At 33.9% G+C, this 14,976-nt stretch overlaps 1 protein-coding gene and 1 pseudogene across 6 annotated transcripts in view; one reads left to right on the forward strand and one right to left on the reverse strand.

The window, feature by feature from the left end:
* The window catches only part of Psme4 (proteasome activator subunit 4), a 98,382-nt gene that overhangs the window by 59,333 nt on the left and 24,073 nt on the right, over positions 1-14,976 (forward strand). For all 6 annotated transcript variants that reach the window (XR_013428986.1, XM_078029175.1, XM_078029176.1 and 3 more), the window contains 11 exons: positions 110-205; positions 1,587-1,718; positions 4,007-4,216; positions 7,072-7,208; positions 8,178-8,231; positions 8,609-8,738; positions 9,352-9,433; positions 10,922-11,075; positions 12,087-12,156; positions 13,474-13,599; positions 14,077-14,229. Coding sequence is in view for 5 of the 6 variants with exons in the window: in XM_078029175.1 (XP_077885301.1) it covers positions 110-205; positions 1,587-1,718; positions 4,007-4,216; positions 7,072-7,208; positions 8,178-8,231; positions 8,609-8,738; positions 9,352-9,433; positions 10,922-11,075; positions 12,087-12,156; positions 13,474-13,599; positions 14,077-14,229 (1,344 nt within the window). In the remaining variant the exon portion in view is untranslated. The remainder of the gene's footprint in view (positions 1-109; positions 206-1,586; positions 1,719-4,006; positions 4,217-7,071; positions 7,209-8,177; positions 8,232-8,608; positions 8,739-9,351; positions 9,434-10,921; positions 11,076-12,086; positions 12,157-13,473; positions 13,600-14,076; positions 14,230-14,976) is intronic.
* Positions 4,500-5,097, reverse strand: LOC101957125 (cysteine and glycine-rich protein 2 pseudogene; annotated as a pseudogene).

The following is a 14,976-nucleotide window of genomic DNA, read 5'->3' on the forward strand; positions in this document are numbered from 1 at the left end:
GACTTTTTAAAATGCCAGTTTTCCAGATAAATATTTAGTTGTGATTTTCATAATTAAGTGAACTTTCAGTAAATGTTTCAAGATCTGAATTACATTGTTGTTTTCTTAGCTACGAACACTAACTGTTGAGGGTTGTGAGTACAAAAAGATACATCAAGATATGATCAGAGATCTTCTCCGATTATCTACAAGTTCATATAGTCAGGTAAGGCTTATCCAAATACTCTGCCTCATTCACATTCTCAGTTTACTATATGGAATTGGAATATCCCTATTTCAACAATTGAGTTTAAAAATTTTCCCACAGGCAACTACCAAGAAGTTAGAAAACCATAACTGATCTTTAGACTCCCTGAAATTCATTGTTATTGAAAATACTTTTAAAATTCCAAGTATTTTCAAACTTTATGGGTTTTTTTTTTTTTGTGTGTGTGTGTGTGTGTGTTATTGTTTTTGTCCGGGGAGAATGTACCAGGGATTGAATTCAGGGCCACTTGACCATTGAGCCCTATTTTGTATTTTATTTAGAGACAGGGTCTCACTGAATTGCTTAGCACCTTGCTTTTGCTGAGGCTGGTTTTGAACACACAATCCTCCTGCCTCAGCCTCCCGAGTCCCTGGAATTATAGGCTTGCGCCACTGTGCCCAGCTTAAGCTTTTTTTTTTTTTCTTTTTTTTAAAGTAAAACATTACTTGTACTGTTGGTAATTAATTGCTTCTCAAAAAAATTTTTTTAAAATTTAAGATTGTATAGCATGAGATTGCTTAATTAGGTTTTGAAAGCTACTGTATAAAGGCCATATAATTCCTCCTCAGCATTATACTTGTGTTTCAGGGAGCCACTATCAGGAGACTTGAGGGTCAATTCTTTAAGCATAGGACCAAGAAATACCTCCAAGCACAAAAACTAGAAAAAGCAGAGCGATTCATGTACAATGAGCTGTTCTATCCCTGTAAAGTAATATAGATTAGGTGACTAGTTTTTCACAGATCCTTCTAAAATAATGTTTAAAGAATTTGAAATATATAGAACGTGTTTATTTTATTTTGATCACTTATCTATTACTATTGAACTAGACCCATAGGTTACAATATTTTACTGAATATTTGGGTTCAAAATGTATGAAGCTTATACTTAAGGTTTGCATTGAGAAGTTTGCAAGTTCTTTGTTTCTTTTGCACTTATGCTTCTCCTAGAAAAAGTCTTAATTTTCCTGTGTGGACAAAAGAGAAAATCTGACACTGCTTATGTAGAGTGACTCAGAATAAAATGTTTGTTAGTTTGCTGCTTAATTTTAGCCATATTTTTAGCTATGTTACTTAACGAATGATTATTGGTCTCATTCATTCTCCCCTTTATCAAACTATTTATAACAGTACAAATCTTTTAAACCATGAATGTGGTTGATGGTAATGTACTTTTCTTTTGGTAATCATTTACTTGGTTTTTTTTTTGGAGGGGGGCGGTGTATGTACTTCAACATTTTTCTATTAGTTAGACACAAAAATTATCACTTTGGTTTTGATAATTCAGTTGGAATCTTTTGTAGTTTATCTATGTTCTTTGCTTTTAATACTTCCTTCAGGTCAGAAATAAGGCTCAGCAAACATTTTTTGCTGCTTTAGGAGCATATAACTTCTGTTGCAGAGATATTATTCCCTTGGTTTTGGAGTTTTTACGTCCTGACAGACAAGATGTCACACAACAGCAATTTAAGGTACAGGATTTTATGTTTTTGTTTTCCTTAGCAGAATTTCAACTATAGAGAAAGCGAAAAGAATTTTCCATGTATGCACCATTTAGATTCTATATTTGGGGGCTAGGGATGTCATTCAGTGGTAGAGTGTATACCTGGCATCCATGAAGCCCTTGGTTTGATCCCCAGCTCTGCAAAACAAAAGCCAGTTCTATATTTAAATTTTATATTTGCTTTATCACATATTTACCCACCTACTATCTTATTTTTTGACATATTTCAAAGTAAGACTCTGGTACAATTCACCTTTTAAATAGTTACAATCTCATTTTTTCTTCCTAATTATTTACTTATTTATCTATGATTGTAATCAGTATTATCATGGAGAAAATATAGGATGCAGACTTTTTTGAGTAAAACATATGAATGGTAGTGATTGAGTTGACTAGCTGAACCATGGGAAAGGTGGATGAAAAACTACCAAGTTGAGAGTAGCAACCGAGTGAGTTTATCTGACTAGAGCAGAGAAAGAAGGAAATAACATAAGGCAAATATTACATCTCAGAGACGAAGTAGAATCTAGATAAGATACATTGATTTCTTATAAGAGAGAAATGGATTGATTGTTACTTAGGAGAGAGAATGGATAGGACTTGGTGAATTAATATGAGGGTACTAAAAAGGAAGTGTCAATTCTGGATTGTGTAACTGGTTATTTGGCATATCAGAGAGGGAGAAAGAAACAGACTCGATATTGAATTAGTATGTTTAATTTGGTTCCTACTAACTAAGAGGCAATATCAAGAAGGAGTTAGACATCTGAGTTTAAAGATAACATTTCCATATATGCTGATGAGAACCTAGAAATAGAATGAGAAGAGGACCAAGGGGTGTGTACTGAGAAGCTCTTTTAGATGCCAAGTAGAACAGGTACCTGTAGTCCCAGCTCCTCAGGAGGTTTAGGTGAGAGGATCACTTGAGCTTATGAATTTAAGCCCAGCCTATACATCATAGTTAAATACTATGCAAAAAAAAAAAAAAACTGTTGGAAGCCAAGAGCTTGAGATGGAGAAGTCAGAAAATTATCATGAAATGAGGAAGAATCACAGAATGCAGAGAGATCTTTCCAGAAGAATGACTCAGTAACAACAGCTTCCTAAAGTGAATTAAGATGAGCACTAAACATTCTAAACATGTTCCTTGAAGTTATATTGTAAGGCACTGATCATCAAATAGCCCAGTGTCAGTTACTACACTGCTTTTGTAAATAAAGTTTTATTGGAACACAACCATGTCCATTCGTTTTTGTATTATGTGTAGCTACTTTTATGCTGTAGTGACAGAGATGATAAGTTGTGACAGAGGCCCTGTAACAGAAGTTTGCTGATCCCCAATATTGAATGTTGTAGAAAATCCGACTCTTTGGATAGTATATGGCCGCATTTATTCAGAACAGTATATATGGACAAAATTTGAGAGGTGAAATGAGATCCACATTGAAAAATATCTATTAGGTCAGCAAATTTGAGGTTATCAGTGACCTTAGGAAGAACTTGTAGAAGAATGAAATACGGGGCAGGTAAGAAAGGAGATTGGAATCAAATTATAGTGAATGTTTTGTAAATAAAATGTTTTGATACTAATAACTCTTTTTTTATGGAAAAAGGGGCATCTTAGAAAGGGTACCCTCTAAATAAATTGGACATTATGGCATAGGCCTGTGATCTTAAGTACTCGGGAATCACTTGAGCCCATGGGTTTGGGATCAGCCTGGGCAGTATAGTCAGACCTCATCTTAAAAAAAAAAAAAAGAAAGAAAAAAGAAAAGAAAGTGTAGTTGCTGCCATCAGATTCATTCTGTTATTGGATTTTTATGAGTAAAATGTTTATACTATAATTAGCCAAGTTTTTATATACCTAGTAAAATACTTGCCAACTGGGCTTTAATTACTTTTAATAAATTATTTCAAGGCTTATGCCCTAAGATACTGAATGGCACATTTCATGGCCTTTATGAAATAGTAAAAGAATATTAGAACGGAATCTGTGTTCTTAGAAACAGCCATATATTTCTGTATTACCTTATTAATAGTCATTCTTTCAGCAAACCCTCTATTAAATGACTTAGAGAAGGTATTAGTGGATAACACTAATTCAGGTTCTAAAAGTAACATGTTAAATTAGTGAACCTATTTTATGAACCAATATCAAGCATTTAATCATTGTAAATTTAAAAACAACATGAATATGTGTTTGTTGCTACTGAATAATGTCTTTTCTTTTCCATATAAATTTAATTTTTCCTACAGGGTGCTTTGTATTGTCTCCTTGGAAATCACAGTGGTGTGTGTTTGGCAAACCTTCATGATTGGGACTGTATTGTGCAGACGTGGCCAGCAATTGTTTCTTCAGGGCTTAGCCAAGCAATGTCACTAGAAAAGCCATCAATTGTGAGACTGTTTGATGATCTTGCAGAAAAGATTCACAGGCAATATGAAACAATTGGCTTGGACTTCACAGTAAGCAAAAACATTTTTTTCATTTGAGTGTTTTTTTGTTTTGTTTTGTTTTTAAGCTGAAGTTTTATTTAAAACATAAAGAATTGCTTCCTGAAAATGCTGATGAATTAAGTAAAAGGATACAGTACTCTCTTCCTACAAGTTAGCCAACTTATCCAAGTACAGGGTAATATACAGCACTTAATGTTGGTAGAATTTCATAGTAGTGTAGTGTTACAAAATCGTCTGTCTAGATTATGAAGAGATTCTCAAGTGTGCGATGCATAGTTTTGGGTTACCACCTTTACTGAGCAAGAACAAGGGATCCTGCTTCTTGGCCATAACCAAATCCCTCAGAGCCAAAGTTCTTGACATAGCATCTTTTTTTGTGTGTGTGTGCATAGCATCCTTTGCAGTAGATTTCACTTTCTTTCTCAGAGTTATTGATTTAAAACTCTTCTCACATTGGGCACATTGAAAATATTTTTTGTGCTAGGGCTTTCCAGCTCCAGTTATCTTCTTGGCGGCATAAACAGAATCCCCACATCCTGAACACTTCCCAGCACCTCAATATTTCAGATCAGATTAGAAGTGTTTGGATTTGTTGTAGACCTGTGAGGTTGAACACTCTGTAGCTAGATGCCCAGCCTCTTACCGCCATTCATGTTGAGTGTGCCAGTGCCCTGGCTGTAACCGTATCCTTTTGGCCCATACTTTTTTCCATAGCAGGATTTGCAGTACATCTCATGAATTGACACTGTTATGTATTCTAAATTTTTCCTGCAAATCATGCACAGAAAGCAGCAGCTATGGAAGCTCCTCTCATCACACTGCACTTCTTCAGCATGGTACAGAGCCCTCCCACAGGCCCCATACTTATTTCCACCTCCCCAGACAGGCATTTCTAATTGGAGGTAGGTGCAAACATGTGTGGATGGGAGTCTTTCATTTGAGTTTAATGGAAAGACTGCCATATTAAATAAATGCCTTTTATTTTTCAGATATATTTTCAGCAATAATATTAGTGGCTTTTGCAGTGACTTTTTTCTTTGTGAGCTGGGGGAAACAAAGGGGATTGAACTCAGATGCAGTTGACCACTGGACCATCCCCAGTTCCTTTTATATTTTTATTTTTAGAGACAGGGTCTCATTAATTTGCCTAGGGCATCACTAAGTTTCTGAGGCTGGCTTTGAACTTTTGATCCTCCTGCCTCAGTCTCCTGAGTAGCTAGGAGTATAGGCATGTGCCACTGTACCCAGCTGCAGCGATTTTAAAAAAGACATTTGTTTTCTGTTTCCATTTTGTGGTTTTAGTGATCATTACTGTAAATAACAAGGTAGAATAGCAAGTTTGAGCATGTACAGGAGAGGGCCAGGCCATTTTTTACCAAAAGGCAACTGTGGATTATTACATTGTTGTGTTCTCTGTTATTTTGTGTGTGTTCATAGCCTCGTTTTTTCAAAAAGTTGATTATATTATAGGAGATTGGTCATATCTAATGTAGTAAAAGATTGGCCTCTGGGTTCATAATTTATAGTGCGGGATTTTTTTTTTTAAATAAAATAGTTTATTCCTTTATTTTGTTGGAAATGTGGAGGGGGTTGTTTTTTGGGTTTTTTTTTAGTTTTATGGATTTTATTTTTTTAAATACACGACAGCGGAATGCATTATAATTCTTATTATACATATAACATACAAACAGATGAAAAATTTTGGTATATTTGTAATAAGAATTGTAATGCAAAAAAAAGTACATGTATAAAGGCATGAATTGGCATGAACATACTCTATATAGTGTGGGGTATTAAAATTGAATGATTTTGAAATAGGTAAGAATACAAAGATATATAAAATTTATATAAAGAATATAAAAATAGGTAAGAATATAAAGTTCATTAGTGTGCAAATGTAGAGATGTAGCAGATCATATTAAGAACTTCTCAAATGCCATAGGCATACCCCCTCAGAATGTAAGGGTGAATTAAAGAAAGTTGAAAGTAGTTGAATCCCCCTTTCCTAAGGTGATTATGATTCACATCCCTTCCCACTGCTTTAAATGTATTTCATTTTGATCACTCATTCTTGCTATTTGCAATTTTTACTAGATTGTGGTTTTTATTTTTTTTTATTTTTTAAATTTTTCTTTTAGTTGTCAATGGACTCATTTATTATGCAGTGCTGAAAATTGAACCCAGTGCCTCATACTTGCTGAGGCAAGTACTCTACCACTGAGCCACACGCCCACCCCTATGCTTTTTAAAAAATTTTAAATTGAAATATAAGTCACGGGCCATAAAATTTACCTTTAGTAGTTATCTTATTCATATATGTTCATAAAAGTGTATTCACACAGTCATATAACTGTTATTGCTCCAGTTCTAGAAGATTTCATCCTCCAAAAAGAAGCCTGAACTCAATAATAATCACTTCCTATTCCCCTACACCACTAACCCTTGGAAATCACTACTCTACTTTCTATCTCCCTATGAATTTGCCCATTAATAGATACTTCAGGACTGGGGTTGTAGCTTAGTAATAGAGCACTTGCCTAGTACCTGTGAGGTGCTGGGTCCAATCCTCAGCACCACATATAAATAAATAAATAAAGGTATTGTGTCCATCTACAACTGAAAATATTTTTTTAAAAACAGATACTTCAGGGGCTGGGGTTGTGGCTCAGCAGTAGAGCACTTGCCTCACATGTGTGAGGCACTAGATTCTATCCTCAACACCACATAAAAACAAATAAACAAAGATATAAAAATAGATACTTCATATAAATGGAATCATAAAATGTTACTTATTTTGCTTAGCATAACATTTTTAAGGTTCATCCATGTTGTATGTAACAGAATTCTCTTTTTTCCCCAATAAGATTCCAAAGTCATGTGTTGCAATAGCAGAATTACTTCAACAGTCACCGAATCCTTCTATCAACCAGATATCACTTAGCCCAGAAAAAATTAAGGAAGGGCTTAAACGCCAACAAGAAAAGAATGCTGATGCTCTAAGGTAATTGATGAATGGTCTGATAAGATAGATGATATGTTTACATGACTTTTGAGAAAATACAAAAGAGTTGGGAAATAATTAATTCAAAGAGCTCTAATTTTTATTTTTAATCTATGGAGATTGAAAATTAGCATCATAAAAATAAAGGTTAATTGTATTCCTAAGTTGAAGTTCAACATATGTATTGCTTAATAGCTCTTAACAATAATTTGTTTTTTATCACATTTAGTATCAGAGTAATTTTGCACTTTTGAAAGTAGAGTAGTTTGATAACATTTAAGCAGGAGCCTTTCTAACTTGATTTTGGCTATGCCTTGGAATTAGTATATGATTATGCCTATATACTTTTTTTTAAATAGACAAGTATCATTTTTTAAAAAAGCATTTTTTTTGAGTTGTAAATGTTCAGAATGCCTTTTGTTGTTGTTGTTGTTTTTTAAATGTGATGTTGAGGATCGAACCCAGTGCCTCACAGATGCTCTGCCACTGAGTTACAGCCCCAACCGCCTATATACTTTTTGAGACAGGGTCTGTCTATGTTGCTCAAGCTGCCCTTTTACTCCTGAGCTCAAGTGATTCTCCTGCCTCAGCTTCTCTTGAGTACTAGAACTAATAGGTACACACCTCTGTTCTGGCTTTTTTTTTCTAAAATGTCTTTAGAAACTCTTATAGCCTATCTAATTTCAGATAGCCAACATAACATATATGATAGACCATTCCTAATTGGATGCTAGTTATATATTTACTTTTCACTTCAGAATGTCTGCTCAGAAACAATTGTTATTCTCTGTACCCAGCCCTTCTTGTTCTCCCAGTCTGTTTTTATTTGGCTGGCTTCTTACTAGGCCTTTTTACAATCTGGTGTTGGGAAATATAATAAGGATGATTTTGGTTAGAATTTGAGTTTATTTGATGTTTTTCTTAGTATTGTAGTAAAACAATACCTCACCTGAATTTTATTTTATTAAGGAACTATGAGAATTTGGTAAACACTTTACTGGATGGTGTGGAACAAAGAAATCTGTAAGTACAAAAAGCCCCCCTCTCCACACTTTGTAACATGGTGCTAGCAATCGTACTTAGAACCTTGTGTGTGCCAGACAAGCTTTCTACCATTGAGCTATGTCCCCAGCCCTAAAAAAAAAAGATCAAGACATTTATCTTAGATTATAGAGAATTTCTACATGGAAGACTGTGAATGACTATGTCACCAAAAAATCATACTCTGAATTGTATGTTTAGAAGAAAACTAAGAGGGAAAGGGATGGAGGAGAGGTTTGGGGTTAATGATGGCATTATTGTTCTTTGGTATTTTAATTCTTGAGAAACTTAAATATTTATATTGCAAATACCAATATTTTTTATGAGTAATGTGCTTTTTGACTTGTCCCCCTTTTAAGGCCCTGGAAATTTGAACATATAGGCATTGGACTTCTGTCTCTACTCTTGAGAGATGATCGAGTATTGCCTCTTCGTGCCATACGGTTTTTTGTTGAGAATCTCAACCATGATGCGATTGTAGTTCGAAAGGTAAATACTTTTTTTAGCTACTATATTGGGTGTGAGAATATTTATCTCATTGAAGCATATACATACCCTATAAACACACTGAAGATTATTAACTTGAAATCTCTCTTTGTTGATTCAGAGACAATAGCAATTCATTCAGTAAATATGAGGGCATGTTCAGGCATTCTACATTCAATGCTGAAGATACAGTAGGGAAAATGTTTGTAGGCTAATCAGAAAGACTGACTTTGAAAATTTAGAAAATTAGGTTTGCACAAGGGGAAAATATACAGCATAACTTTTTTTATTTTGCTCTCAAAGTATTAGAGGCTTAAAGAAGGGTACTATCTAGTATATTGGAGAAAAATTCTTAAAAAGATGCTTAGGCTGAGATGTGAAAAATGAGCAGATAGTGCCGAACAAAGAAAAGGTTGAAGTTCTAAAGAACTAGCGTTAAGATTGAAGAATGGCAGCTGCCAATGACTCATTCCCAGTGAGATTTCACATTCTTATCATCTGTCATTGGCGAAAGTGTTTTTGTAAGAAATAAAATCCAGCATCTGCTTTGGGTAAAGCAGTCAGTCTTTTAAGAGGTTTTAAAATTTTTGATTCTTGTATGGCACTTGTTTTCTAGATGGCTATCTCAGCTGTTACTGGAATTCTCAAGCAGCTAAAGAGAACACACAAAAAGTTAACTATCAACCCTTATGAAATCAGTAAGTATTACCAAAAATAATTAGTAGTGCTTTTCAATAAAATTTTTCTTGATGTATAAATTATGGTTCTTGGTCTTAAGTATTGTTCTATAGATATTAACACAGAGTATGAAAACAGTGACGGTATGAGACAGTATGAGAATAGTGACAGTAAAATCTAGGGATAACATAAGTAATTACAAAAGTAGATTGACTCTGTATCTTCACTTTGTTTTTATTTTTGTTGTGCTAGGGGTTGAACCTAGGGAAGTTCTCTATCACTGAACCACACCCCCAACCCTTTGTTTTCTTAATGTAGGTATCTCTAAGATTCATACTTGGGCTAATATACACCGTCTACATTTATTATTTTTTTTCACTCACAGAACAATTATACTAATTATTTACTCAGCTGTATTTCAGAAAATTAAAATAGCTATTATCACTTCATTAAAGGTTTTTCTTTGAGTGATGAGATTAGGGACAAATTTGATTTTTTTTTTTTTTTCTTTATACCTTATTGTATCATCAATATGTTTCAAAAGAAAACCTTTCTTTATCCTGATAAATGAACCAATCATTGTTTAAAACATTGCATTTAATCACCACATCTCCTTTGTTTATTTCTAAATTAGAGCATAGATTGAGAAAAAAGCTTAAAATTTTTTCCTGTTTATGAAGGACATTCACTGGGATAACTGACAATTTCAATAATATATGTTGCTAAAATGATTGTATAGGATCAGTGTTAACTATTTATTTTGGAAGATTTGTTTAGGCTAGGTAAATGAATATTCTTATTTATAGTACACACAGAAATACCTTGTAGGTAAAGGGACAATATGTCTACAGTTTCAACTAAAATTGTTCCCCCAATTTGTGTATATATGTGAAGAGAAAGAGAATGTCAAAATTTGAGGTATATGAGTGAAGGATATGTGGGGATTTCTTAAGGTCTGCACATTTAAAATTAATTCAAAGCTAAAATTTTTAACAAAATTAATCCCTCTAATTTTGCTGATAGGAAGAAGTTTGTTGCATAATTCTTCCCCCAAATAAGTATTCTAAAATCATTTAGTGGATAATCATATCTTTTTTCCTCTGGTTTAAGTTACTCCTTTAATTGTTCATTTATATGTAGGGTTTTTTTTTTTGTTGTTGAGAAAATTTTATTAGATGGTGCCTTGTTATAAAGACAAGAGTTATAGTAGCACTATTGATTTGAAAATTGAAAATAATTTTATAAACATTATTTGGGCAGAGGGGATTACCAGGGAAAACCCAGGGGTGTGTAACTGTTGAGCCACATCCCCAGCCCTTTTTATATTTTTATTTAGAGGCAAGATCTTGCTAAGTTGCTTAGGGCCTCGCTAAATAGCTGAGGCATGCTTGGAACTCACAATTCTTGTGCCCCAGCCTCCCAAGCTGCTGGAATTACAGGCATATGCTACCACGCCTAGCTGTGTATAAACGTTTTAAATCAAATTTGATTGTTTTTTGTTTTTTTAGGTGGATATCCTAAACCCACCCAAATTCTTGCTGGTGATAGGCCTGATAATCATTGGCTGCATTATAATAGCAAAAGTATACCAAAAACTAAAAAAGAATGGGAGTCAAGTTGCTTTGTTGAAAAAACTCACTGGGGATACTATACTTGGCCAAAGTAAGTTCTAACTTAGCATATACCTCATCATTAAAAAGCTTTTTATCAGAGTTGGATGTCTATGGAGGTTCAGAGACACTTGAAGGTTTTTCTACTTCCCTCTTCCTCTCTTTCCTTTGCTCTGCCAGTGTGTGTCTCATTCTTGCCTCTTTCCTTGTATTAAAAGTCCTAGCCTTACTTATTTTCTCTTTTTTTTTTAATAGGAAGTATCATGCTCCAAACATTCCTTATTTTAATTATTTGTTTTTATGTGGTGCTGAGGATCAAACCCAGTGCCTCACACATGCCAGGAAAGCGCTCCACCACTGAAGTATAACCCAGCCCAAGTCCTAGCCTTTCTTAATACCATAATTATATTGCAAAAGAGTTTATTAATAGCTGCTTTAATGGCTGGGGATGTGGTTCAAGCGGTAGCGCGCTCGCCTGGCATGCGTATGGCCCGGGTTCGATTCTCAGTACCACATACAAACAAAGATGTTGTGTCCGCCGAAAACTTAAAAAAAAAAAAAAAAAAAGAGCTGCTTTAAATATATTCCTATTTGTAATATGTCCACATGTAAATCAGACCATAAAAATACTTCACTATTGATTCCATTAATTTATATCAGTCAAGAACACAATGATATGATAGATTTTTTAGACGGAGACTTTTTGGCAGGGGAGAGTGGTGTACCCAGGATTGAACTTGGGACACTTGGCCACTGAGCCACATCCACACTGACTTTTTTGAAATTTTATTTACGGACAGAGTCTCTTTTTTGTTGTTGTTGTTTAGTGCCTCTCTTTGTCTCAGGCTGTCTTTGAACTCTCACTCTTCCTGCCTCAGCCTTCGGAGCCACTGGGATTACAGGCATGTGCCACCATGCCCAGCTTCAACTGAGACTTTCATTGACATTCATAACTTGAAACTTAACATCACTTAGACTTTATTAAAAGTTCCTGCTAATATTTTTCATCTGTGTTCTAATTTTTTTCCTCTATATATTACAAATATAAACTCTTACTGTGTAGGAATATGGTTGTTTATGCTGGTGTGGAAGAGCAACCTAAGCTTGGCAGAAGCAGGGAGGAAATGACAGAGGTAAGCATTCATTTCACCATGATTTCAAAAGATTCACATCTTACTGTCAGTAAGATTTATTTCAATCCCAGTTCAGATCATTTTTACTAGCTTAGGTATCTCAGTGAATGTGTACTACTGTCCCAACACCTGTTACTGCCAATTTATACAGGTCTCAATGTATCTAAGGCTACTCTGAATTTAGCATTCTGCTTAGCACTCCCTTGGGTGCTGCTTTTGTATAGTTAGCTGCTAGTTCTTATCAGTTTTGTCTGATGCATAGTTTTTTGTTTTTTCCCTCTATAATGGGATTTTACTCAGCTTTAAAAAGGAAAGGAATTCCAATCATTTTAAATAAACTATAAATAAAAACCATAAAATAATAAGACCAAAACTTAATTTTCTTTATAGAGAGTACCAGTACCAGTGAAATTCATAGAGTGGTGATTTCAGGGGCTTGGTAGAGTAGAAAATGAGTTGGTAAAAGGGTATAGAGCTCCAAGATGAAAAGACTTTGGGACATTTGTTGCACAATAATGTGAATGACCACCGAACTATACACTTAAACATTTATGATGATAATTTCGTTATTTGTATTTTATAAATTGTTTTTTAAAAATATAGTTCACAGTGATAAATCATATTTCTGAGGTTTTTCTATTTTATTTATTTATCTGGTGTGAAACTTCTGGGGCTAAGTGAGGTGGGCCTTTTTGGCTAAAAGATCGTCTGCACTCATAAGGCCTTTCTCCAGCAGAATTCTGTGCTTAATGAAGCTGGAATTGATACAAGCTTTTTGAAGTCAAAGACACTTGCTGATTTTTAACCATATTGCATATAAATGATGGGTACTGAGTAAATAGATGCTCATAGATTAAAGCCAAAACTACTTATTCTTCCTTGAACTTGTTACATTATCACATTGAGAAATAATGAGTTTTAAGTTTATGTCTTCCTAATAATAGTGATCTAATTTAGCTGATTCTGAAGAAAGTTTTCCTTTTAATTTTTGGTGTCATGCAAATACAGGCAACATAATTAAGCTTTCATTTCTCAAGCAGAATGTTTGTTGGTTTAATTCACAGAATGAGATATGATACCCAGACTCAAAGACATCAAGAAAAACTTCCACCTATTCTTAAGGATGTAGCAATTTTAGAAGGGAGGTATTTATTTTGGTTCTAGAAAACATAGTTTTTGTGAGAACTAAAAATTCTTCAGAACAAAATAACAGCCTTCCATTGAATCAAAATCTTACAATTTAAAAAAGTTTTCAGAATCATGTTTTTAAATAGATTTTAATTCCTGAACATTATTCTTTTTTTTTTAACTTTATAGGCAGAACAGATTATATTTGATCATTTTTCTGATCCTAAATTTGTTGAACAGTTAATTACTTTTCTATCTTTAGAAGACAGAAAAGGAAAAGATAAGTTTAATCCCCGACGTTTTTGCCTCTTTAAGGTAACTATATTATTTATATATTCTCTTCTTAAAGTTCAGTGACTGTTTTGTTTCTAGGTTTATAAGGTTTAAATATTGGATCAAAGTTTGAATTTAGCCATCTGTCTTCATAAACATGGCACTGGAATTTATATTAATCATTGATCTTGGCTTAACTTCAAGATTTTTATTTTAATGAATGAAGGAAACTTTTTAGTGTTGTAATGAACACTAGAAGCAAAAGTAATACTATGCATTTTATTCTTTTTGGGGGGTGTGTAATATTTTTTAAACAAAAGATTATTAATATCTTATTTAGTTACATTTTAATGTGATAGGTAAAATGGCAGCCTTATCATTTTAACTCAGACATTGTTAAAGCAGTTCTAAAGGGGAGAATGCTTAGAATCTGAAGCACAATTATGTAAAAAATAATAATCACTTGACTCTAAATTAAGGAAGAATTACCTAATTACTGAATTTTCTTTGTTTTTGTAGGGTATATTTAGAAATTTTGATGATGCCTTTCTGCCAGTTTTGAAGCCCCATTTAGAACGTTTGGTTGCAGATTCTCATGAAAGTACCCAGCGATGTGTTGCAGAAATTATAGCTGGTTTAATCCGAGGTTCTAAGCATTGGACATTTGAAAAGGTGATGTAATTTTATAGTATATGTTTATATAGAATTCTTACCACAATTGTTATTGATACCTAAAAGTGAAATGATATTTATCCATAAAATGTGGTATATATTGGTTTGAGCATGTGCTAAAAACTTTCGATCAATAGACAACATTCAATTGTCATTAAAAATTGGAGTTATTTGCTAAAATAGTGGAGAAGGAGAGTCAGGATATATCATAGAAAAAGAAAAGAATTCTGGTTTCTCTTAAAAGTAGGAAAATCTTGGAGACTGTTCATATTATTGTATTTCCATCATTTTAGCTAGTGCTGCATATGGGCTTCTCCTTTCATGAAGCCTCTCTTGCCTCCCAAATCCTTTCTGTAAGCATCTTTGCTCCTCTGTATTACCCTTCCCAAATTGCTAACAGTTTGAGTTGGAACTCCTTTTTTAGAGTATCACTCTTTTAATTGTAAGAGTTAGTAGCACACCCTGCCCTAAGATTAATTGGTTAAGAAAATGCACTAGACTAAAAAGAACATGGTCAAATATAAAGAATGCTTAAATATGAGATAGGCCACTGTTTCTTCAAAGAGAACATATTTGTTTGGGGTCATCTTTAGGAGTGTTAAACATGTTGCACATGTCTTTGTCCTATGTTTACTAGAGCACTTTGTGGTGGGGGGAGGGACAAGGCAGTACTATGGATTGGACCTATGGTCCAAGCCCTTTCTGTTTTTAAATTTTCAGACAGGGTGTCTCTAAGTTGTCCAGGCT

The sequence above is a fragment of the Ictidomys tridecemlineatus genome, chromosome 12 (assembly GCF_052094955.1).
Source record: "Ictidomys tridecemlineatus isolate mIctTri1 chromosome 12, mIctTri1.hap1, whole genome shotgun sequence".
NCBI classification, from domain to species: Eukaryota; Metazoa; Chordata; class Mammalia; order Rodentia; family Sciuridae; genus Ictidomys; species Ictidomys tridecemlineatus.